At 39.6% G+C, this 24,087-nt stretch overlaps 1 protein-coding gene across 16 annotated transcripts in view; it reads left to right on the plus strand.

Annotated features, from left to right (window-relative positions):
- CACNA2D3 (calcium voltage-gated channel auxiliary subunit alpha2delta 3) overlaps positions 1 to 24,087 on the plus strand; it is an 839,197-nt gene that overhangs the window by 351,565 nt on the left and 463,545 nt on the right. For all 16 annotated transcript variants that reach the window (XR_005582636.1, XR_005582637.1, XM_039480709.1 and 13 more), the window contains one exon: positions 18,332 to 18,391. Coding sequence is in view for 14 of the 16 variants with exons in the window: in XM_039480709.1 (XP_039336643.1) it covers positions 18,332 to 18,391 (60 nt within the window). In the remaining 2 variants the exon portion in view is untranslated. The remainder of the gene's footprint in view (positions 1 to 18,331; positions 18,392 to 24,087) is intronic.

The following is a 24,087-nucleotide window of genomic DNA, read 5'->3' on the forward strand; positions in this document are numbered from 1 at the left end:
AAAGCATGGGGGCACCAAACCTCTTCAAATAAAAGTTCAGCAGAATTTTTTGACATGGGCAAAACAAAATATTTTTCCTTAGCCTTGTTCTTGGAAAAGGCTGACGGATCTTGGCTGAAATTTTCCAGAACAATTCAGCCTGAGTCAGATACCTGGCATGTAAAAAATCAGCCCAAATTGGTAAAGTTTGGCAAAGTTGTAAGCTGAAAGCAAGGTCCTATAATGAAGTGCCAGGCAACTTTTGTATTAAGCAGAACTACTGGCCCCATCTATGATACAGCTAAAAATAGAAGCACTTTAAAAATCAATAAAGCCACATTTAACCAATTTTTGTGAAGAATATTTTTCTGGTAATATATGTTTGCTCTCTACTCTTAAGTAACCCTTTCTTCCACCATACCTAAGGCATGCATAAAGACTAAACTTTTCAATCCCTTGTTCTTATGCATATTTTTCATCTTTAAACAAATCTAATTTCTTGGGCAATGTTCACTCTAGTGTAACACCACAGTCTTGTCATACATATGCAGTCAAATCAGGTGTTGTATTTTCAAATCTGAGCCGACAAGCCCTGCATAGTATGTATATTATCATTTCACCTAACTTGCCTCTGCACAGGGGCGGCTCTACCTTTTTGGCCGCCCCAAGCAGTCATGCGCGGCGCCGCCGCCGCGCGGCAGCGACGACCTGCGGGGCATGACTGCAGAGAGTCTGCTGGCTGTCACGCCGACTGGACCTCCCGCAGCTGCGGCGGGGGGGGTTCGCCGGCGGCGGCTCTTTGGCCGAGAGCCGCGCGACGCCGCCCCCTCCGCCGTCATGCCTCAGGTCCAGTCGTCTCGGGTCCAGTCCGACCGGCATGACCAGGCCTGCTGCAGCCGACCTGCCGCCAGCCGCCGCCCCCCCAGCAGGGCCCCAGCAGCGCCCCCAGCCTTTGCCCCCCCTTTGATTTTGCCCTAGGATTTTGCCCTGCCTAGCCTGCCTCTGCATTAGTCTTTAGTTGAGTATTATGCCCCTACATTGAGAAGGTTGCCTAAATATATCTACCACTGCAATCAAAAGTTGCCAGTGTTTCCTCTGCAAATTATTTGCTATGTAGTATCAAGCAAGTTGTTCTTGTTTGTGATATATATTTTCAATCTATACTAGATCTTAAAAAGTAATTATTAAATAGACATAATAAAAATGTACATTTTAAACCTTTAAGAATTATGTGGCCGTAGCGATATTTTACTTTGATAGTACAATACTAAACAACACAAGGCTTGGAAAAGGTGTCAGTGATCGTGGAAGGAACACTTCACAAGTAGACTGCTAATGGGCAAGAACTACTTACGTGTCAAATTCAGTCGGCACTCCCACTTTGACCATTCATGATTTTTTGGAGATGTTATTAGGATCTATGCTTATAAAAGTAGTAGATTGAAAAGTTCATGAAATGAGCCCAATGAAAATAATAGAAATAGTCCAGGAATAAAGAAATGGTAATTAACTCCCCAGTCCAAACATAAAGGTAAGTTGTGCTTTGTCATGACTTACCTCCCCCAACAACTAGTGCAAAAATATATTCAAGGGTAATTAGCCTAAAACTCCATGTCTTTGCTAAATGTCTACAACAATTCAGATAGTAAATTTTTTTTATTTTGAAATTTATCATTTCCTACGAAGAAATTCACATTGAAATTTCACATTGAAAGGAATTATGAAGACTATGATTTTGCAAACATTGACTTTATTACAGAATAAACTAGAAAATATCTATATTTAAATAAAAATAAAATACTGACATGAAATGACTCATATAAATTAAGCCTCACACTTGCCCTTGTGAGGGGAAAAAATGTGGGATGAGGGAAAGAGTAATACAGTACTGCAAGTTCTGAACACGTGACCAAACCAATGCCTCATCTAACTCCACTGAAGTTATTTTAAATCAGTCACTGAAGTTACAGAAGGTATTAATCTAAACTTAATTTTAAAAGGCTTAATGTTTAAATTTCCAGGATTGTTAATTGGAATCTTTGTGTTCCTTCCTTTAAATATTTTTTTATTTTGTTGCTCTTAAATTCATAAACATTATATAAATATGCATTTAAGTGATCGGCACCTGCAATTTTGGGGGGGTGTGTGTGTGTATACAATTACATAGTAATACTTGACGGAATACACATTTTGTTATGCCTGTTTCCATTAATTACCCACACTATTTCATGTAATGCACTGTCATAGGTCCTTTGGAGCCATTTGGGAATTATATATCTAGATGTATTATTCTGAATGTGTTATCCCAAGCCCTTTGATGCTTTGTGCTCTGAAATAGTAAAAAGCATAACTACTCCCTGTGATACCTGGAGAAGGGCTGCACAAACTGGCTGATAATACAACTGCCATTCACTACTATAAAAGACAAATAGTAGATGTCAGAGTTCCTTCCCCACTCTGAACTCTGGGGTACAGATGTGGGGACCCTCATGAAAGATCCCCAAGCTTATTTTTACCAGCTTAGGTTAAAAACTTTTCCAAGGCACAAATTCCACCTTGTCCTTGAACAGTATGCTGCCACCACCACATGATTTAGACAAAGAATCAGGAAAGGACCACTTGGAGTCCTGTTCCCCCAAAATATTTCCTCAAACCCTACACACCCTTTCCTGGGGAAGGCTTAAGAATAATATCCTCACCAATTGGTACAGGTGAACACAAACCCAAACCCTTGGGTCTTAAGAACAATGAAAAATCAATCAGGTTCTTAAAAGAAGAATTTATTTAAAGATAAAAGAATCATCTCTATAAATTCAGGATGGAAGATAACTTTACAGGCCGAGGAGACGGTTGAGCAGGAGGACCCCATGGTGGACCCCATCCTGAGCCCAGAGGGTCCATCCAGAATAGCACTTCTACTTATTAAGACCATATAGTTGAACTATAAGACTATATGGCAGACCCCGGCCTCCAGCGCTCCAACAGCCAAACGTATGGAACACAAGTACTTTGCCCCGTCAAAGGGGTACGACTTCTTGTTTTGCCTCCCAAGCCCATGTTCCCTGGTAGTCTCGGCGGTAAACAAGAAAGAGTGCCTCCTAAGTAAGGATCCTCTAATTTTGGAATAGGTCTTTGTCTTTTTGTAACCTACATAGATACTGGTTCCATCCTCACAATATTCTGACTAGAACAGGGAGACGTCACTTTTCATAGAAATTCTCACCTAGGGCCTAATCCAATGGAGTCTTTCCATTGATTTCAGTGGGCTTTGGCTCAAGCCCCTCATTTCTGACAAACACTGTATCATATTTACTGTACTGCTGACCAAGGGAAATGGGAACTCCTAGGTTCTAATACAGATTTTGATACTACTCACTGTATAGACTTGGGCAAGTCATTTTACCACTGTGGCATACTCTCTCCAGTTGTAAAATGGAGATAATTATGTTTGCCTTCCTCACAGGGCTTCAGTGAGGATTAGCTAAGTAATGTTTAAAGGTGTATCATTTTACTATGGTAAGTGATAGGTGATAAACGTTTTTACTATGCTGAACCCTATTCATAATGCTTTCTGGTACACTATTGTTCCCTGAGGACTTTGCAGTACAAATATTTTAGGATCAGAGTCTTTTGTTGTTGTTTTTTACCAGAAAAAATGTTACATTGTTCACCTCAAAAATCTCTGAAACTAGTGGTCATTGGTCTTTCCATTGCTTTATTGTGCCTTTTATTGTCATGAAAGATATAATTAATGAGGGTTGTTTTCTATGTATTATATTTTGTACCATCTATAGATAACAGCTAATTGATGAGAACTTACTGTGAACTCTTCAAAAGTGCTATCTAAAACTATTCTTTTCCCTTAATTTGGTGATTATTTTCCCAGGAACCATGACAACGGCTTAATTAGTATTGAATGTATTTAAGTTTTTAGTTATCTTAGAATCCAAATGCAATAAAAATAATCACTACATTCCTGCAGCAGAAATAAGAGTCAGTGGGAAAATAATGTTTATTTAACTTATTTTTATTTCAATATTATTTATTTAAGTTTTTCATGACATTTGTTGTAAATCACTTTGTAATTCAGCTAGTTAATCTGAAATGGGTTGTAGCTGCTAAAGGAGCATAAAAGATTCTAATTAAAAGCCAAGTCAAATAAATAAGTCTTTAAGAGAGATTTAAATTACCCAGCAGATTTACACATTCTAGTAGCCAATGGATAAGAAATTTCACAATCTAGTGACATGACACAAAAACACACAGTCATCTAAACTGGAAACAAACAAAACAACAATCGGCTATTGCTTTCAGTGGCTTTGATCCTGATTTACACAGGATAAAATCTAACTCAGGGACTGCATGCTTGCATTCAGTAATTTGTATGAGCACACCAACCTATCAGAAAATTTTACACATTCTCATACCTATGTCAGGTAGTGTTTTATCGCTGACACCTGATTCAGATGGTAGAGAATATAAAACTGTAATGCAAATGAGGGCAGCATAATACAGTGGGCTTCAGCTCTTCACCAGAGCAATGAGGATCATGCAAAAAACTATGAACAGTATAGAACTGGAAGCAAAGGCTTGGCTATACCTTTTCTCTCTCCTCATCTCTTCATTTGAGAGGGTTCTCTCAACTATGCAGTTAGGTGGCAGCTCGTAGGGGAACACAGAAGGGTGTAGAGCAGTGGCTATTTAGCAGGCTCCCTCATTCTTCCTGGTCTGCCACAGCCAACCACAGGGCTGGGGATCTGGGGACCTTTTGAAAGAGGATGTGCAGCCCATCTCTCAGGAACCACACAGTTTCTAATATATGGAGATCCAATTTCAGCATGCCTCCTGAGGAAGTCATTCCCCCAATGTGGAGGCAGTCAACAGTACAGGGTGCCCTACTTCCATCGCTGATCCATGGAGATGCACCTTCTTTCTCCAGAGAGTCCAAGAGTTTTCAGATTTTTTTAGGCCACGCTCCTTGCTCCAGTGTGAAAGCTGAAGTCCCTTTGTGACTTCACACTGCCGAAGAGGAGACTAATAACCTTGTCTGGTCCTGTTCAACACCAACGATGTGCACCTAGAAGGCTTTTCCTGCCTGAGGTAGGAGAGTTTAAAAGGGAAAAACCTGCTGCAGGAAGAGGGCAGCCCTGCTTCAGACAGCCTCACTGAGAGGGAGACAGCAACCAATCTCCCCTCTCCCTAAGATGCATGACCCAGCCTCAGAGCAGCACACCCTGCTAGAAGGGGCTGGAGGTAGACCCCATTTAGACTAAGCCTAAAGGGATGACCCAGGAAGCCTGCTTAAGTTCCAGGTCTCCTTTACTTCTGTTTATTTTCCCAGGGACTTCCCTCTCCAATAAGGGAGGAAAGAGGGCAGAGGACTTTTCTTTTGTTTGTTTGCTCCAAGAACCCCTTTTGGGTGTCTACCGGGGTGGTGGAGTGTAATTTGGAAAAGACAGTATAAGGACCTGATGTGGGTTCTTGAGGGGAACCTCCCTCCCACTTCCTCTTCAGGTAAGGTGAAGCTTCCAGTGGACTTTTCTAGGCAACCACATTAGGTATAATCACGTCTGACGAGGTAGCCATCCCAAACTCAAGCTTATAAAACCTTTGTAAGATTTCACTATATATGGTATGCCACATATTTTATAGATTTTGTTTCAAATGTATTCTTTAAAAGTTTAGGCTGATATTTTGAAAGCTGCCTAGGTAATTTGGATGCCTGATTCCTATTGATTTTAATGGGAATTGGGCATTCAAATCCCATAAGCATCTTTGAAAATCTCCGGCATGTTTGGTATTATTTTTTTGTATCCCTTCACCTGTAAAGTGAAGCTGTCTTAGTGCCAAGAGTCCCAATGCTCATAGAAATAGAGCAAAATATAACCTTTAGAAATCTCTAAAAATGATTCAGGGCAACCTTTTTGTAAATCAGGGTGTCACGATTTTAAAGCCAGACTGCAGTACCAAGTCTAGCTTTAGACTTGGTACTGCAGTCATAAAAACAAATGACCCCAGGTACCAGAAAGGAGCAATTCCTAGCTGTCCTCAGGATAAAGCTCTAATTTGTATTTGACCCTAAACTTGTCTCTGGTCCAGAGCTGAATATTGTACATCCTACACATCAAACTGTTGTAATTTTGTGGAGACATTCAACAAATTCTAGGAAGAGCCAAAGAGCTTTGTAGAAGTTGTTTTTCATGTTTCTTTTTCATGTTGGCTCATTTGAAGCATCTCCCAAATTTAGAATATTAAAAATAATCTAGCAGACAGAGATTAGTGGGCATAATGCAGATGAGGCAACTAAAGATGAATGAAATAAGGAGTTAATTACATAGTTCCTTAATTTATCACATGGATATCACCACCATATATAAGGAAACTATTTCATATGTGAAATAAACTAATTGAAAAAACAATTTAGAGCAGCGTTTCTCAAACTATTTACCATTGTGGGCCACATGTGCAGCTCTCTGTGTTATGTGGGTCACATCCATACTCTATATATACACTACCTGTATGTCACATGGGCTGCAGCTTTGTGCTGATTGGTCCGCAAGTTGAAAACAACTAATTTAGAGAGATGCCAAAGATGTGGTCACTATAAAAACAGCCAAGTCAGAAAAGGGCTAGCCAATTAGGTTAATTTAGTCTCACCTTTCCAGTTTAAGGCTAATCTGTTTTGATTGATTGCGCACTAGAACAGCAGACCAATTTAGCCCTAAAAATGCCTTTTCCTAATTGGAGGTGAATGAGGTAATCTTGATTAATTTAACCTTTTCACCTACTAACCTGTTTCTATTACAACTGTTTTTATACAGTACTAGATATTTAGTGTAATCATGACCAAGCGAACAGGAGTTTTGCCATTAACTTCAGTCAGGCCAGGTTTCACCTGTCATATCTATGACTAAAACAGTCTCTTTCCTTTTGATCACATTTTATTATGTATTTTAGAAAAGCGTAAAGAATGAAATAATATAACATCATAAAATGGTAGCAAAAATATTAATAAATGGATCGCTATAATTATAAGTAACTCACTACCTTTGCAATATAAAACATTTATCTTTTATCAGCTTGGCTACATAGTCTCTATTGTCTCTCTTGGGAACCTGCAATTGTTAAATTAGCTACATGATGACTCTGATATTATTCCTTGAATACAGTTAGCAACATATTAAGAATCAGGAGGATAATTAATAAGGAAAATTTGAATATGCTATAAAGTTCAAGAAGTGTGTTTCCTAGATCATAGCAAGATCTCTAGGCATGCAAAGTTTGTATTTTTGATAACAAAAGTAACAGCTGAAAATATAGTGATCTTTTAGATATTAAGAAAACATAAGATATGAGAATTTCTTCATAAAAAATCCTCACTGGATTTGAAGTCATTAACTGCAAAATAAAATCGGTGCTTTGTCCGCTCTGATATGCGGTCTGTTTGCATCTATGGGAATTCTCAGATGTTAAATTACTTACAGGATAACCTGATACTGTTCCTAGGAAGTAATAGAAAATATTGAGCATTATGAAGAACATCCTGCACAATCCATGCGTCAAAGATACCCGCATCATTGAGAACTAGAGTGGTTCTGCTGGTGGGAAAAGTCAATATTTGGGGAAGCTGCCCAGAGGGGTGCCATCTCTTGCATGCAACAGAGCATAGCTCTGCAGGGGCTCCTGAAATGCTGTCACATTGGGAAGGCTGTGGTACACCAGAGAAGGATGGAAGGCAGGTTTGGTGGTTATGTATGGATATGGGCACAAGAGTTGCCTGAAGATTGCAGGAGAAGCTGAGTCAGTGCCTAGGAACTATGATGATGAACACTACAGAAAATCCTTAAAATGATAGAGTGACTTTGCAGCCTTAGAAGGAGACTTCTTCCTTAGGGACAACTATAGTTTGGAACCTGATGGTTCCGGTTTTATGCTGATGACCAGGGTTTGGTCCAGTATAAAAACTATGCTTTGGACTTCGGAAGGGTCTCATAAAAAGTTACCTGTATAAGTTTTGCACAAGCATTATTGCCCCCTGGTGTTGTTAATGCTAAATTTGCAATACCACTTTTTATGTTCCTTTCTGGTGCATTGCGGACATCTGGTGATTGGTATAAAATCAACTTGAAAGAAAGAAAATATGCCAGATAGTGAGTGAATAAACCTCTTATTCATGCATCATAATCTCTTTGGATTCTATTATTTAAGCCTTTCTGCAGGTTGAATTCAAGGTCTTAGTAATAAAAGAGCATCATCTTAGACAACAAGATAACACATAAAGGCATTTGCATTATACTGTCAAGACACTGAAATGCCCTTTCAAAGATTCCAAACCTAAACCAGAAAACATTGTGTAAATCTATTTAATTAAGTGGATTTCTCAGTCTTTACATCTAAATGGTGCCTAATTACTGGGACACTTGTTTAATTAGGTTAATTTTCACAGAGCAATTTTTGATTCCAGTGTTACTTAGTGAAGTTAAATAGAATATGTTTTAAAATTGGGTATATAGAGCAGATGTCTTTATTTAGTGATTGCTAGGTCTGATTGGTTGGCATGCAGGGGATCACAATGGCAACTGTAGGTTAATAATATACAGTATTCCAATCTATTTTCTTAGAGGTTAGTTTACATGGCGACATGTAAATATGATTAGAGGGTGCCCTGTAAGTCATTGTGAATATGGAATTAAATTGTTCTGGTTATGTGGAGCACAGAAGCAACACTCAAGTGGTGAATTGCAAATGGAATATGAGGGTTTGATCCTCAGCTCTGTTATGTCTCTTTAGGCTGCTTGATGGCTCAAAAGGGAAGTAAAGGCATCTGCACTGGCTTCTCCACCCTTGGGGTAATCCCTGGGTGGTTCAGAGCTCGTATAATAATTATCTGCCACCTACCTCTCAGCTCCCCGTATAGGAGGTTTTGCTATGGAAGGGATCATGGCTGGAACACTGCTGCATTCTGATGAAGCAGCTCTGCTGTAAGTTATGCCTGCAGTTAAACTGGCCCCTGGCTAGCCCCAGAACAGGGAGCCAAAGGTAGCATAGAAGCACACGTAATGCAGTACCCGCTCTTGCCCTATGCTCAGTGTAGCTTGGCTGGACCTGATTTGACCCACTGGGTTATGGATGTTTTGCACAGCACTGAGCACACAAATACTCAGTAGGAGACCAATCTGTTGTCTTCCCTTCTTCCTGTGCTCTCTTTCACCCCATGTTGGTCTCCAGGCACAATGCACTCAGTGGGTATCGACTGAGTTAGGTCAAGAACACATCTAATAACACCATGATTGTCTTAACTACTGTTATACAACATATAGCTCATTACAATTAATATGAACACAATCTGTTTATATTTCCCACTTGTTTGTTCATCCTTTAGAAGTTTGAGTTCTTTATCCTTTTTTATAATTGTCTGCTCTGCAACCAAGCTACATCTGAAAAGCTGTCAATCATGAATCAATACAAGATAAGTTAATCAAAATAACTCCATTTTCTAGGCATTTTACCATTAGAGGATCATGCTGTCACCTTTGCATCAATTAGTGTTACTGTGTACCATCTGCCTAACAAACACTTTTCGGAAGCACTGAAGTACTAATTTTTGGTACCAATCATAAGGAAATCAGTTGTGCTATTGTATGTCATGAATAGTACTACTGATGGCTCTCATAGACTCTCATACTAAAAGTCAGAAGGGGCCATCATGATCCTCTACTCTGACCTCCTGCACATTGCAGGCTACAGAACCTCCAAGTTACTGAAGTCCTCAAATCATGATTTAAAGACTTCAAGATACAGAGAATCCACCATTTACACTAGTTTAAACCTGCAAGTGACCAGTGCCCCATGCTGCAGAGGACTGTGAACCTCCCACCTCCCCAAGGTCTCTGCCAATCTGACCTGAGGGGAAACTCCTTCCCAACCCTAAATATAGTGATCCATTAGAGCCTGAGCACATGGGCAAGACCCACCAGCCAGACACCCGGGAAAGAATTCTCTGTAATAACTCTGAACCCTCCCCTAAATCAGCCAGAGATTATGGGTGTATTACAGGAATGGGTGGGCGAGGTTCTGTGGCCTGCAATGTGCATGAGGTCAGATAACCTGAAATCTGAAATGCTTCTAGTGTCCCATCACCATCCATTGGAGATATTTGCTGCTAGCATTCACAGAACAGCTACATGCCATTGTAGGCAGTCTCATCAAGCTCAGTCTTGAAACCAGTTAGGTTTTTTTGCCCCCAGGCCTTCCCTTGAAAGCTGTTCCAGAACTTCACTATATGGTTAGAAATCTTCAGTGCTTAATTTGTGCCAGGGCTTTCCAGGATCCTACACATGCCTATCACAACATGTGGTCTACCTCATCCAGTGCACTAAATACCCCAATACAACTATGTGGGTGAAACCAGATAATCACTACTCTCTCCCTCGAATGAACTCACACAGCATGCTTTTGTCTCTTATAATTTTCCTGTCACCTTATGGGTGAACACTTTTCACAACGCAATGACTCTGTGTCTGACCTATCAGTCCTCATCCCTAAGGGAAGCCTGCACAACACTTTCAAAAGGCAAGCCTGGAAGCTTAAATTTGTAACTTTGCTAGACACTAAAAATCATGGTCTTAATAAAGATACTGGCTTATTACAACAATCTGTAACCCACAGGGGCAGCAGTGCCTTCCCAAAAGTGGGGAATCCAAGGGGCCCTGCCTCCTCCATGTCCTTGCCCCTGGCCAAGACAGAAGCCAGGGTGGGACTGGGGAGCCCGGGACCCTCCACCTCCCCAGAGTCAGGGCAGAGAGTCACCCCTGGCTTGTGTCCTTGCCCCTGGTCTGCCGCCCAGGGCATGTGGAGGGTCCACGGCTCCCCACAGCTGTCCGGGCAGCTCTTACCCTGACTTGGCTCTGGCCAGGGAGCCTGACCTCAGAGCTGCAGTCCGGCCATGGTAAGAGCTGCCTGAGAAGCTGTGGGGAGCTGTAGACCTTCCATCTGTCTGAGGCAGGAGGCACAGGGCATGGGGATACAAGCTGGGGGCTTGGCCAGGGGGTGGGGCATCAGGAGGAAGAGGAGGGGCACGGGGAGGGGCCCATGGTGAAAAGTGGGAGGGTCATGGCCCCCTAGTCCTTGTTTTGGTGCCCCGTGTAACTCACTAACCTGCTCCTCTTTTTTGTCCTATGATTAGATGGGTGTTAACAGACAACTTCACTTTAAGTGGTTGCTTACAATATGTGCTAACTACTTATGCTAAACTATATGTTCAACCTTGTGTTTAGCTGTGAGACTGAGGCTATGGCTACACTACCACTTATGTTGGCAAAACTTATGTCGCTTGGGGATGTGTGTGAAAAAACACACCCCTGAGCGACATAAGTTTTGCCATCATAAATGATAGCGTGCACTGTGCCATGCTGGCAGGAGAGCTTCCCTTGCTGACGTAGTTACAACTACTTATTGGGGGCGGTTTAATTATGTTGACAGGAGAGCCCTACACAAGAGGGACAGCTGCATTGGTAAAGCTGTGCCGCTGTAAGGTCTCTAGTGTAGACATAGCCTGAGTGCCTCTCCCAGACCCGAGAAAGAGCTCTGTGTGTCTTGAAAGCGTGTCTCTCTCACCAACAGAAGTTGGTCCAATAAAGATCCATCTTGTCTCTCTAATATCCTGGGACTGACATAGATATAACATTGCATACAAACTTCCTATTGCTCACCAGTGGGGTGGGAGGAGCTTTTTTTGAAAAACCATAGAAAGTTAGTTGGTTCAAAACTGCTACTGGCTATTATATTGCGGTTGTGGGGGACTTGAAGTGAAAGGAGAAATGGGGATTTGCATGCAGGGAACCTTTAATGCTTAAATATTTTGAAAAATTAGGAAGTTAGTACAGACAAACTTAGCTGTGAAACAGTTAAGAGTGCTATACATACAATTTACCTGACTACAGCCTTCCAGCATCCCCTCCATCACGCTTTCTACACACCACCACATCAACGTAGTATACCAAAGTGGATACAACTAATAACGTAGAGAAAAGTTAGTGTGGTTGATAGGCTGAAGTGAAGGTTGAGGAATAGTCTGATGTATTTGGAAAGAATAATTTGGTAAAAGGGGTTGGTGGAAGACTGGCATCCTTTGGTGGGATAGGGCAGAATTTTAAGGTTGCGGTGTATGAGAATTGTGGAAGTAGTAAGGTGTGTGCCTTTGAGTGGAGGAGTAGAAGGTATTGTTATTAGATGACTTAATTTTTCATTTACTTGCTTCTGTGGTCTTGTGTTATATGTGTAGCTGTTTCATGACAAAATCTTAGCTGTTTCATGACAAAATTTTGTGTTTAATTAGCTATATTGTTAGATCAGCAATTATGGAATACACTTGGTATTACTTAGATAGTTATGATGATCCCATTGGAGTCTTTTTGTTTTGTTTTGTTTTGTTTCCTTTAAAATGTATAGCAATTCAATTAGTAGAAAAATATATTTTATAGCAACATGTCTGGCATTGTGTTCCACAGTTAATTTGTTTCCTTTCTATTCTTCTTAATGAATAGAATATAAATGCGTTCCTTTAGGACTTTATTAGAAAGACACATAATTTCACTTAGCATTTAGAGGTAGAGGTTGGTGACCCCAGTGTAGTTAAGGAGCTCAGAAACCCTCTCAGACTAGTCTCTATGTTTAAAGGTTTTTTAATCTATTTTGTGAACTCACTTCATTGTAGTTAAATCTGTTTCCCTCGCCCCCCCCAAAGGCACGCCAGTTTAAAATAAACAGAATCCTTTTTCTAACCTATGGGAAGCTTGATTGAGGAGAGTGAGTGAAGAAACCCTCCCCCCTCCCCCGCAAAAGCTACGTTGGCACAAGTGGGTGTTCTGTATTTATACTGTGTTAATGTTTTCATTAGATTTGTTCTCTTCCCCTTTCTCTGTCTCCATAATTTTTTTTTATGCTAGCCAGTCTCTGCTCCATTTGTCGCCCAATTTTCAATTTACTCTTTATCTATTTCTGCTTCTGTTTTTTCATTCTCCTTCTTAAGACACCCACAAAGTTATTCAAATTCTGATTTAATTTTTAAACCCTTGATGTTTGTGTGTTTAAAACTAGGAGAAATGACTTTGCCTCATCCCCAGTTCAAGTAAAAATATACATTGCAGTTGCATCTACATAGACTGACATGCTTGACTTGATCATCTAAGTGTCTTAACCATTCAGTAGCTGGGGGAAGGGCATTATGCAAATCCATGAGGAACCAGCAGCCCTTGCTGATAACTGCAGTCTGCAAATGTGTGGCCTACCCTTTCTAACTGGCTACAGCAGCCGAAGGGGAATTCACAAAGGCCGCGCTGATAGTCATTAGTAGCACTTTCTGGCTATGCCAAAAGAAGGAAAGGAGACATTTGACATGGGTTTAATCAGGCTGCCAGTTTATCATTAGATGTCTGGGACGACCCAGCAGACAGTGTATGGTGCTGGTAACCTCATGTTTATTCCATAATTCCCTGGGGGGCTTTTACCAGCTCCCTCTCTTTTTCCATTCAGGTCCCTCTAACAAATCCATTGCTGGGACCTTGCCATCCACCCCCACTTGTAGGAGGGTAAGGTGGGCTATAAGAATGGGGGGTTGGCTCCCTGCCGTACCAAACATAGGAGTCCCCAACCGCCCCCCCCCTTCATTCCTTTCATGAACACCTCTTTTTTAGTCCTTTTCCAAGCTATTTATCCAGTCACTGTATACCTTTCCTATGGATTATCTGCACTGCATGTGCAGCACTGGACATCCGCCCTACACTTAAATGAGTTGTGACATATGGCCTACTGCCCATCATGCCATGCATGAACAGAGCCCTTCCTGAAGCCCGCTGTGGGGAAGGCGAGAAAAACCCAAACTGCGTCCAAGCCAATATGACGGTAAGGGAAAAATTCCTTCCCAGCCTCACTAAAAATGGGACGGATAGCGTAATGCCCCCAGCAGGTGTTGACCAAACCTGGTATTTTACCACCTAAAAGGGAGGGAGGGTGGGTCCTGCTTCAGCCTTGGTCTCTGTAAAAAGGAAGGCTTTAGATGCTGACCTGCCCCTTTTAAAACCTGCATTCCCAAGGGATATCAGTGACCAAGCTGACCCCTTTTTGCAGCAGTTTTTATCTTCCCCACCACCAGCAGCCATAAAGCACTGTTCCCTTCATTCGGCCAGCCAGCCAAACACCTCCCCCACTACTTAAAGGTGCAGGATGGTGAGTCTGATCGTGTCACATCTGAAGCAATTGAGCTTTAATTAATTAAAAATAAATCTGCCTCACTAAATTGTTTAAATTCAGAAGTAGCTATTTAATATAATTGCTTTGTGCAAGGACCACACATATCAACATGTTTATATCAGTAGATTTTATCAGATTATGGAATAAAAGGTACGGGTTTAATACAGCATGGCTGTGGTGGCAGCTTCCTAGGAATTGTGTGTGTGTGGGGGGGGAATTGAGGTGCGCTCTCTCTCTCTCTCTCTCCTCTGTATGTGCTTGTGATAAATATGTAGTGTAGTTGTAGCCATGTCGGTCCCAGGATACTAGAAAGACCTTACCCACCATGTCCCCTAGTGGTAAATAGTCTATAGTTCTAATAATGTTCAGAAAACCAACACTAGAATTGCATTTTAGTGACCATGTTAGTCTTTGAGGCTGGTAGTTGCCAGGACTCCTGGATTCTTATCCCAGCTCTATCAGTGCTGTACTGTGGGATATTAGATAAATAACTTTGTAACTTTGGTGTATGTAACTGTTGGAGTGTTGTGAGGATTAATTAATTAATTAACTGACTTCTTAAATGGAAGGGGACTATAAGAAGTGCAAATTGTTATTTATCCGTGGATTATGTATGGCCTTCAGTCTGTGTGCACGTTTTCATTTATGTGTGTACACACATACAGGATTAAATATGCAGTTAAAGTATATGTCCTTAAATATTTTACTTCCAAGTTTGTAATTCACTCAGTGATAGATAACTAAAGATTTCCTTCCGAATAGCGAAGCGTTAGTAAGCATTTATTGGCTAAAGCAATAAATTCAGAGCATATTTGCTCTAATGAAAATATATTGGTGTTTGTACTAAGCATGTCATTAGTAATTTTCACCTAGTGGTTAATAATCACTCCGAGTGCTCAGAAATCATTCTGAGATAAAGTATTTTGTCATGAAAATATTTTAAAATGGGGCTTTATCATAAAAATGTTGTAGTGTTACATATGGTTTTTATATTTTTGTCTCAGGAGCTTTAAGAAATCATTTCCTTAATGCTTCATTCCTTTGGAGACTTTTCTGGAAAATGATTCATTTGTATATAATTTGTTCATTATGATTTAATGTGCATAGATCTAGTAATATGTCGTTGTGTGGTCTTACCTCATTACTAGTTTACCTTTTCCACATCTCTCCCCAGATTTCCTGGTCTCCTCTATGCTAGTACTGAGAAATATTATAATAAATGTATTGTCGAATATTATACTGAAAATGCAGTGTATGTTTGTATTTATTACATTCTTTGTGCAAAGCTTTTATCGTCTTGTTACCTCAGTAGGGGGGTGGTGGTGGTGGTGTGTGCAATGCCTCCCCAACCATGTGAGAGGAGACCCTTTGTTTATGGGAACTTAAGGAGGTGGAGTGCCAATATTTTTATACAGAATAATCAAAAATATATATATTTAAAAGTGGGAGGTACCAACCAATTAGTGCCTTGTATTTTGGTGCCTCCCTCCTTAGAAGATTGTCTCTACTATTACCACAGAAGAATGAGCTAGGTAATTTCTCATTGACAGAGAGAAATCTTGCCTTCAGTTTATTTCACTGAAGGGAAAAATGTAATTTAGGAACATTGGGGTCAATATAAACGCTATATATATAAAAAAACCTATGAATTACAGTTTTATAGCCACTAGGTAATGTGTTTCAAGGACTGGATTCCTTGTGATATACTGGAATAATTTCTGAATTAGTAAATGCGTCAGTGTGGAAGGAAAAAAAAAAAAGCTTGATGTCTGCCCTTTGCCCCAAAATTCACTTGTATGAAGGAGTCTGTTTGACCCCCCTTCTGCTCCATTGCCTGCATTTTTAATTAAAAATACCCATCATAGTCATGGTCTTCTATACTGTACACTCAAAGAGAAGCTTCCAAACAAGCATTTTCTTAGTCCAATTCTGGTTTTTTAAAAAGAGGGTGGGGGTACACACTTACTTGAATGTATTGAGTTAAGCCTTTTATTTAGCTCATAATATTTTTCTTTCTTAATTGATTAAAAAAAAAGGCCAAAGAATTTAAACTGATTTTTAGCACATTGCTAATGTAACAGAGCAGATTGGGAGCAATAATTAATTTTTAAAACATGCCACAGTTAATCTGAGGTTTACCCTTCCAAATACATATTTATTTTGTGGTATTTTTATTATAAATATAAAAGATTTGTAGTCACATTTATTTGTAGACTGAAATAGCTCCCATGAATTTCAAGATCAGTTTTTAATAGCACTATATTAGGTATCATTCTCCATATAGTAGAAAAGTATCTCAGCTAACTAAATGTACAGTAGAACCTCAGAGTTACAAACACCAGAGTTATGAACTGACCAGTCATCCACACACCTAATTTGGAACCGGAATTATGGAGTCAGGGTGCAGCAGAGATAGAAAATAAATAAATTAAACTTTAAAAAAGCAAATATAGTATAGTACTGTGTTAAATTTAAACTACTAAAAAAAGAGAAAGTTTAAAAGAAAGATTTGATAAGGTAAGGAAACTGTTTTTGTGTGCTGTAAACTTTTGAAAGAACAACCAAAATGTTTTGTTCAGAGATACGAACAACCCCCATTCCCGAGGTGTTTGTAACTCTGAGGTTCTACCATAGCCAAGTTTGTTACACTTGGAGTAATTGTATATAATTAGTTATTTCAGTTTAAGTATTTAGACTGTGTTTCTGTCTGTGAAGGTAGATGGCTTTGCATTCAAAGATCCACTATGGTTCAGGAATACTTATTATTTCATATGACACAGCTATCTTAGGGGCTACATTATTTTCCAAACCATGCATGGAAATTTAGCTTTATGACTCCTATTAATGTTAGTAAAAGCTATGCAGCTAACTAATCTATTTTGAGTTTTTCTATAGCACGTACCATGAAAGCATGAAAGTGCTGATACTTGATGTATTAAAAGAAAGCAAAAACATACACACCTGTATACCCTCCATCAAGGGGGTGGTGGAATCCCTCCTAGACCTTGATTGTGATCAATTTATTCCCTGTAGCATGATGTTTAATTACCGTTCTTGTTGCTTATATGACAAATGTTATTGTTGATCATGAACTTATCCAGCCCTTTATCTGGCAGAATTTAAAATAATAATAAAAAAAGCTGGCACTTGTCTGGATAACAAGAATATTATTCAAACTTACAGTAGTACAAAAAACTAAAATAAAGTTTTGGAAGGAATATCATGTCTTTTTGTGGAGCAAAATGACTGGATTGAACCCATATTGTGTTGCATTTTTTGAGTAAGAATAAAGAAACAGTGGCTACATTTAGTAAAAGTTTCTCCATTATTGAGGCATTACTTGCAAAGAAGCCCAAAACAGGGAATTTTTAATATTGTCATTAAGAGAAAAACATTTTACATTTTTTCTCCTTTTAATTATGGTGGCATTTGAGAAGATACTATATACTGGGAGTATGGATTGAAATTAATTGTTTTAATAGGAAATCTTGTGATTATGCCCCAAGTACATTACAACACCTAATACATGCTAGGTAAATAAAAATCATCTCTAGTTTTTTAATCCCTTATATTTTAACTATTCTCCAGAATCCCATTTTAATTTCAGTTGTTTATAATCAAGGATTACTACTGCATCCCTTAGGGGGGAGTGGGGAGGGAACCTTTCAATTTTACATGTAGGACCAGATTTGAAAAGAGCTCAGCTCTTCTGCATTGAAATAAGCAGCCATATTTTCAAAACAGTTTAGCACACTGGATGTTGAGTCCTCTTAAAAATCTTGCAGTTTAAGTGTCATAATGGGAGCTGCTGAATGCTAAATACTTGTGAAAATCTGGCCCTTACTTGCACTTTAATGACAGATGAGCTCATCTGAAAATCAGGCTTGAATTGCTGGTGCTGAGCACTTGAAATATCTGGTCTTAAACTCTTTTAAGAATCTGACTCAGTCGCTTTTTATGTCAGTGAAGCACCATAGTACATGGTGACAATGAGTTATCCAACTCACTAATAATTGTTTTTTAATCATTCTGGAAGAACCACTCGGATTTAAAGATATCAGTTCATGCCAACAGTGTACTTATTGTTTTCTCCTTTTTTCAGCGTCTTGTTGAAGCTGCAGAGGATGCTCACTTGAAACATGAATTTGATGCTGATTTACAGGTAATTAAAAATTGGACATTTAAAAAAAAACCCATTTATCAGAACATATAAAGGTGTATAGAATAGCTTTGTGCTATTACTTCAAGGACTGCTGTGGAAAGCCAAGCATGTGACTAATAGAGGGATGCTTATTACAGAAAATGGAATTAAGGGAGATTGGCTCAGTATTTTGACAAGTTATGCACTCAGTGTTTGCATGTTGGGAGACCTAGAAGGTGGATTTTATTTTTTTGGAGATTTCATTTAAATTCCCTCCATGACTATTTAGGTCAAGATTTTTTTAGCACAGTAATTAGCAGCATGTAGCATAGTTGCGGTGTACTGGGAAGGAATTGCTCTTTGGAGAGTTGAATTTGCAAATGGGGTGAAAACCCAGAGTGATGGGATTAGAGTGACATTGGTCTGTGCAAATGGTTTGTGTTTGGACCCATGGCTAGTGCAGACAAAGCTTTTAAACATAGAGGTTTTAGTGCTGCACCATCATTTTATCAAAATGGTGCCTTTTTCTGTGTACTGGTGTCAGAATACAAGGGAAGGGAGAAAACGAGAACAATTGGGAAACAAGATAAAAAAAAGATTGAAAAAGCTTTAATAAGGCAAAGCATATAAGAATACAAATTCATCAGACAATAAAATAATAGAAGCTAACTTAATAATAAAATATATATGTATTGTACTTCGATATTTAAATTAATAAATATCTTCCTGGTTGTAAGGAATTTCTATTCCTGGGTCCACTGAATGCCGTGTTAGGCAAAGGTATTATTTAGTGTGGCTCTCGCCATGTAGATCGTCTTCTAAAATTTTCTATGGGTGTCCATCAAGAATCTACAAAAAGAACAGGAGTACTTGTGGCACCTTAGAGACTTACAAATTTATTTGAGCATAAGCATAAGCCACAAGTACTCCTGTTCTTTTTGCGGATACAGACTAACATGGCTGCTACTCTGAAACCTATCAAGAATCTGTCTATCTTAAGGTTGAGCAGTAAACATTAAGGAAAATAGGTTTAAGGAAAAGGGAGGAAGAGTACATTTTTCTCCATGCTTAGAATCTGTCTCAGTAGGTTTTGTTTTCAGAACTTGCTATGATTACTTTATAGTTATAACAAAAGTATCTTTTCATAATAAAATTCTGGTGTGGAATAATTGATTCCCTGTGAAAATAAATCTGTTATAGGAAGAGAATACCAGGAGTGACTTCTTCAGAGTTAAGGATAAGGAAGCTTTGAAATTAACATAAAATGTTGACGTTAGAAGTAGTGATTCTTCATAATATTTTAGTGTTATATCTATCTGGATTCAAATGGCTCAGAACTCTACTGTACTCCAGCCTTTGGAAGGCCTACTGCATTTCATTTTCTGAACTTCACACCTGGAAGAAATTGAATCTATTGTCTAAATAAATCAGGAGCACATTTATGGAAGACTGTTTTAAATGTATACAGTAAATGCCTCTTCACTGAGGATGGTTCTCACTTTGACAAAGTCCTTCATTTGTTGAGGCTTTGAAGATCTAAACACTTTTAGGAAGCCAGTTAAAAGCCATTTGTGTCAGCAGCATTAACAGGACAATCAAATCTCTGTGTAGCGCTCCTGTTTATTACTGTCATGGTCCATTAAAGCTAATCAATTGTTAATCTTGGTTTTGGTGACCTCTCTGCAACCCTGCAATCTCTGGGAGATTGTTGTTGTTTATCAAAATCTCATACCACCATCTGCTCAATATAAAAATAACGACCAGAATGATTTGGCAGTGTTCATTCAAGTTGAAGGGGATAGAAATCTTGCTGCAGTTTTGCTGTGGAAGAGGAATTTGCAAAGCTTCTTATGCCTTGCCCTAAGTGTGGGAGACAGCGTGAAAGAAGTTTAAATTTGCGGTGTGCTACATAACACGAGTCTAAGCTCTTTGTCTGATCCCCACTGCTCTTGAAAATGCAAAAGCAGATAAAGAAACTGTTTTTGTACTTTTTATTCATCCAGAATTGTTGTCTGCGATTTGATGAGTATGGACAATCTTCTATCACTACATATCAATGATGTAAAGGAAAAATAAAATTATATTAATATTTTGATTGTCTGTGAGAAAATACCAAGTTAAGAAAATCACAGCTGGAAGAGTTCATCTTTTATGTCTCTGGAATTCTCTTTGGTAATGCTGAAATTCTATCCTTCTGTTGGGTCAGATTCAGTTCCTTATGGGTTTTATTCTTAACAGCTTTATTGGTATTATCCTTAGTGATCTTATAAGAATTCTAATCAATATACTATAGTGCATTATAATGATCTAAGCATTCAGATGTTTATCTCTGACACTGAATCTGTCGATGTTAACAACAAAAACATCTTCAGTAAGAGACATAAATAAAACTGTCCATTATTTGAAAGAAATAAATCAAACTGGGTGATATGATTCTCTAACTCACCAGCATCAAATACTGCATGTTTGATTAATGGCAGAGCTCTGCTTCAGGCATATCTGAATTTAAAACTTTAACTGCTGCATTTGGCCTTGAGAAGTTCTTTGTTTCTACAGGAATGTGAACCAAGAGCTGTAGTTGTAGCAAGTTGGGGGTAGATGAACTACTAAACACATCTGGATTTCAAGTTCTAAGCCAAAACAATACTTTTCCCACTAGTGTATAGGATTTCAAAGTTATGCTTATAGTATGGTATCAAGGAGTGTTTGTCAAGTTTGCTTACGTTTGAAGAAATAGTTCACATATTTCACACAACAGGAATATTTATGTAAATAAAATTAATCCACATTCTTACTGTTAAGTGTAGTTGCTTTATGACAATACTTCTATGACTTATGAGTTTGCTCATCATCTCTGGATGACTTATAAAGTAAGGGTAAGTATTTTTATTTATTGAACTCTGACAGTGTGCTTGCCTCTGTATAAAACAGCTTGAGCTTACAACTTAAAATGGCACAGAAAGCAATATAGAGATAGACTCCTCTGTATTGCCACAGGGAGGTTATCCTAGGATGCTGAGGCATTTTTAAGTAGTTGTGAAACAGCCCTCTAATGTACCTACAGGAGACTTAGTACTTCTAAGGAGAGAGGGGAAGAAGAAAGGATAGTAGTTCACTCATCATAAGGAGATAATCTGTTGCAAAGGAATTGTAAATAACCATATAACAAAATCATTCCTCTTGATAGAAATCCAACATTCTAATGGCTGAATTGCTTAGTACTCATGCTTGGAGTACAAATTTCTTAAAATGCAGAACTCCTGGGAAAGAATGATTGAAGCACCATTCTGGATTCTGCTGGTTCAAGCCTTAGCACAGGGCCCCGAGCTGGGGAACGTCTGTCCAACTGGGGTCCCTCAACAGAGAGTGGGGAAGGCCTGGCTGGGACTCATTTTCCCTAGGAGTCCAAATTTTTCTACTCAGCCTACTTAGCACAGATCCTCCCACCATCCTGCCCCATAATAATCTCTCCAAACCTTTGGAAAATGGTCAGTTTGTATAATTTAAAACCACCTAAAATTGCCTTCTAAAATCTAACTTATGGCTCTATGTAATACTACTGCAGTTGCATACAAATGATGGGCCACTTCAACGATTTAGTGATGTGATTAGCGGGTGCTTATCCAAACCACTCACTCAGCTGACAAAACTGTCTGCATCACAGTATTATATTGCAGCCACCATTTTAGTATGTGAGCACTTTCTCATGAGATTTATAGTACACTCTGATTTTCTTTGTATCTGAACAATGTGAGCTCAAAAACTTGTCTCTTTCACCAACAGAGGTTGCTCCAATAAAAGATATTACCTCACCCACCTTGTCTCTCTCTCATTCAGTAGCTGTCAGATATGTAATATCCAGTATTTTTAATAAACTCTTAAATACTTGTGAACTCCTACATTATATACTCAGAAAAAAATCGGACGATAGGCTGAAGCTTTTCTAAGTCAGCGTTACGTGATTAGGGTACTTTTTACATTGTGACAAATTCTTAACCCTTGAAAGTTTGCAATCTGTGATAGGCAAGAGGAATGGTGTTGGTACTCCTGTTTGCTTTCACTGGGAATTCGGTGCCTAACTGCCCTCTGCATCTTTGGAAAGCTCTATCCATCATATGGGCACATATTTGAGGGTTTCCCAATTGTATAAATAAGTGAGCTACTTAAATTATTTCTCATTTTTACACATTCTGCCACCATGTGAACAACCATATAAGATGGAACTTCCACAGATGCTGTACAGAGGTGTGGTTGGAAATAAAAAATGGCAAGAGGTGATTGGGGAAAAAAGGAGGAACTTGGCTCAGTGTGCAATTTCCTCTTGATTTGCAATATGAGGTCCTAGTATTGCTGCCACTGAAGTTGATGGACATTTTGCTATTGACTCCAGTGGAAGCTGCTGGGTCTTAGCATCTTTGAAAATCAAGCCACTAAATGCGGGGTGTGAGTGTGGATTTAGGAGCTTTACTTGAGGCTCCCTTTTGAAAATCTTAACCTAAATGTATGTCTGGCAGAGATAAAAATAATTGGTTTGGACCCCCAAAAAGAATAGGAATTGTAGCAATAAAAGCAACAGAAGGTAAAGTTTCTCAGTGGAACTGAAATTGATCTTCCTCTTCCTCCTCCTTCTCCAATTCCCTATCCCATTTGGGAGTTTCCAGTACTTACGAAAAGTGTCTGTGGCATAGCCCTGGAATGGCGGTACGAACTTCTCCACAAACTGCCCTGCCAGTGAGCCTCCACCCTGACTGGAGGGACCATGCGTAAGAGGTGAGAGGATAGTTTACGCTTTGTCTGCACTACCAAGTTTTGTCAACAAAACTTATGTCAACACCCAAAAGTCGGCAAAACAAAAGTTGCCAAAGGGTGTTCACACTTGCTCCCTCTGTCGACAGCTCATGTCCACATTATGATCACCTTCATCAACAGTGTGAGCAATGCACTGTGGGTATGTATCCCACAGAGCAGTGTTGTGGGAAGGCGGAGCTGATCTCTGTGCATCTTGGGAGGATTCCCTCTGAGTTCTCCCACAGCCTCCTCAGCTGCCAGGAGCGGCATCATGAATATCTCTGAGAGTTCTCTGTGCTGAGGAATGTCAAAGCAGCACAGCAGTCTCTCCTCCCCTCCTCCCTTGGACAGCAGTCTGCCTGCCGCTGTGTTCCTAGTGCAGGGCAGAACAGGAGCATTCCAATGATTTGCTCTTTGCTCCCCAAATGGAGCAATACACTCAGCTGTCAGATACTTCCTGCAGCTTTCAAAGGGGAGGGGCACATGCCTACAGGGCAGCAGAGATCAAAACACTGAGCAGAGCGATCAGGGCAGGCATTGTGTGATACTGATGGAAGCCAGTTCTGTCGACAAAACAAACAGCAGTGTGTACACTGGCTTTTGGTCCACGATAAAGGGAGGGGAAAAGAAAAAAGTCTCTTGCGGGGTGGAAGTTTTTTGTCACCGAAACTGGGCTTTTTCTCGACAAAAGTTGCGTTGCAGTGTGTACGCTCTCACTGTTTTGTCGCTAAAAGGCTTTTTTGGTGACAAAACTTGGTAGTGTAGACAAAGCCTAAGTCTCAGGGAACCATTCAGTCCTCCATCTCTCTGCTGAGGCTGCCAATAAGGTAATCAATTTGTGATGTGGATGCGTGTCCATGAGAACCTGGACTGATACCACCGAATGCATTTCCCATAGCTCCCTGGCATTGGTTTTTTGTTTTTTTTTT

Source organism: Mauremys reevesii, linkage group 7, assembly GCF_016161935.1.
Source record: "Mauremys reevesii isolate NIE-2019 linkage group 7, ASM1616193v1, whole genome shotgun sequence".
In the NCBI taxonomy this organism is placed as follows: Eukaryota; Metazoa; Chordata; order Testudines; family Geoemydidae; genus Mauremys; species Mauremys reevesii.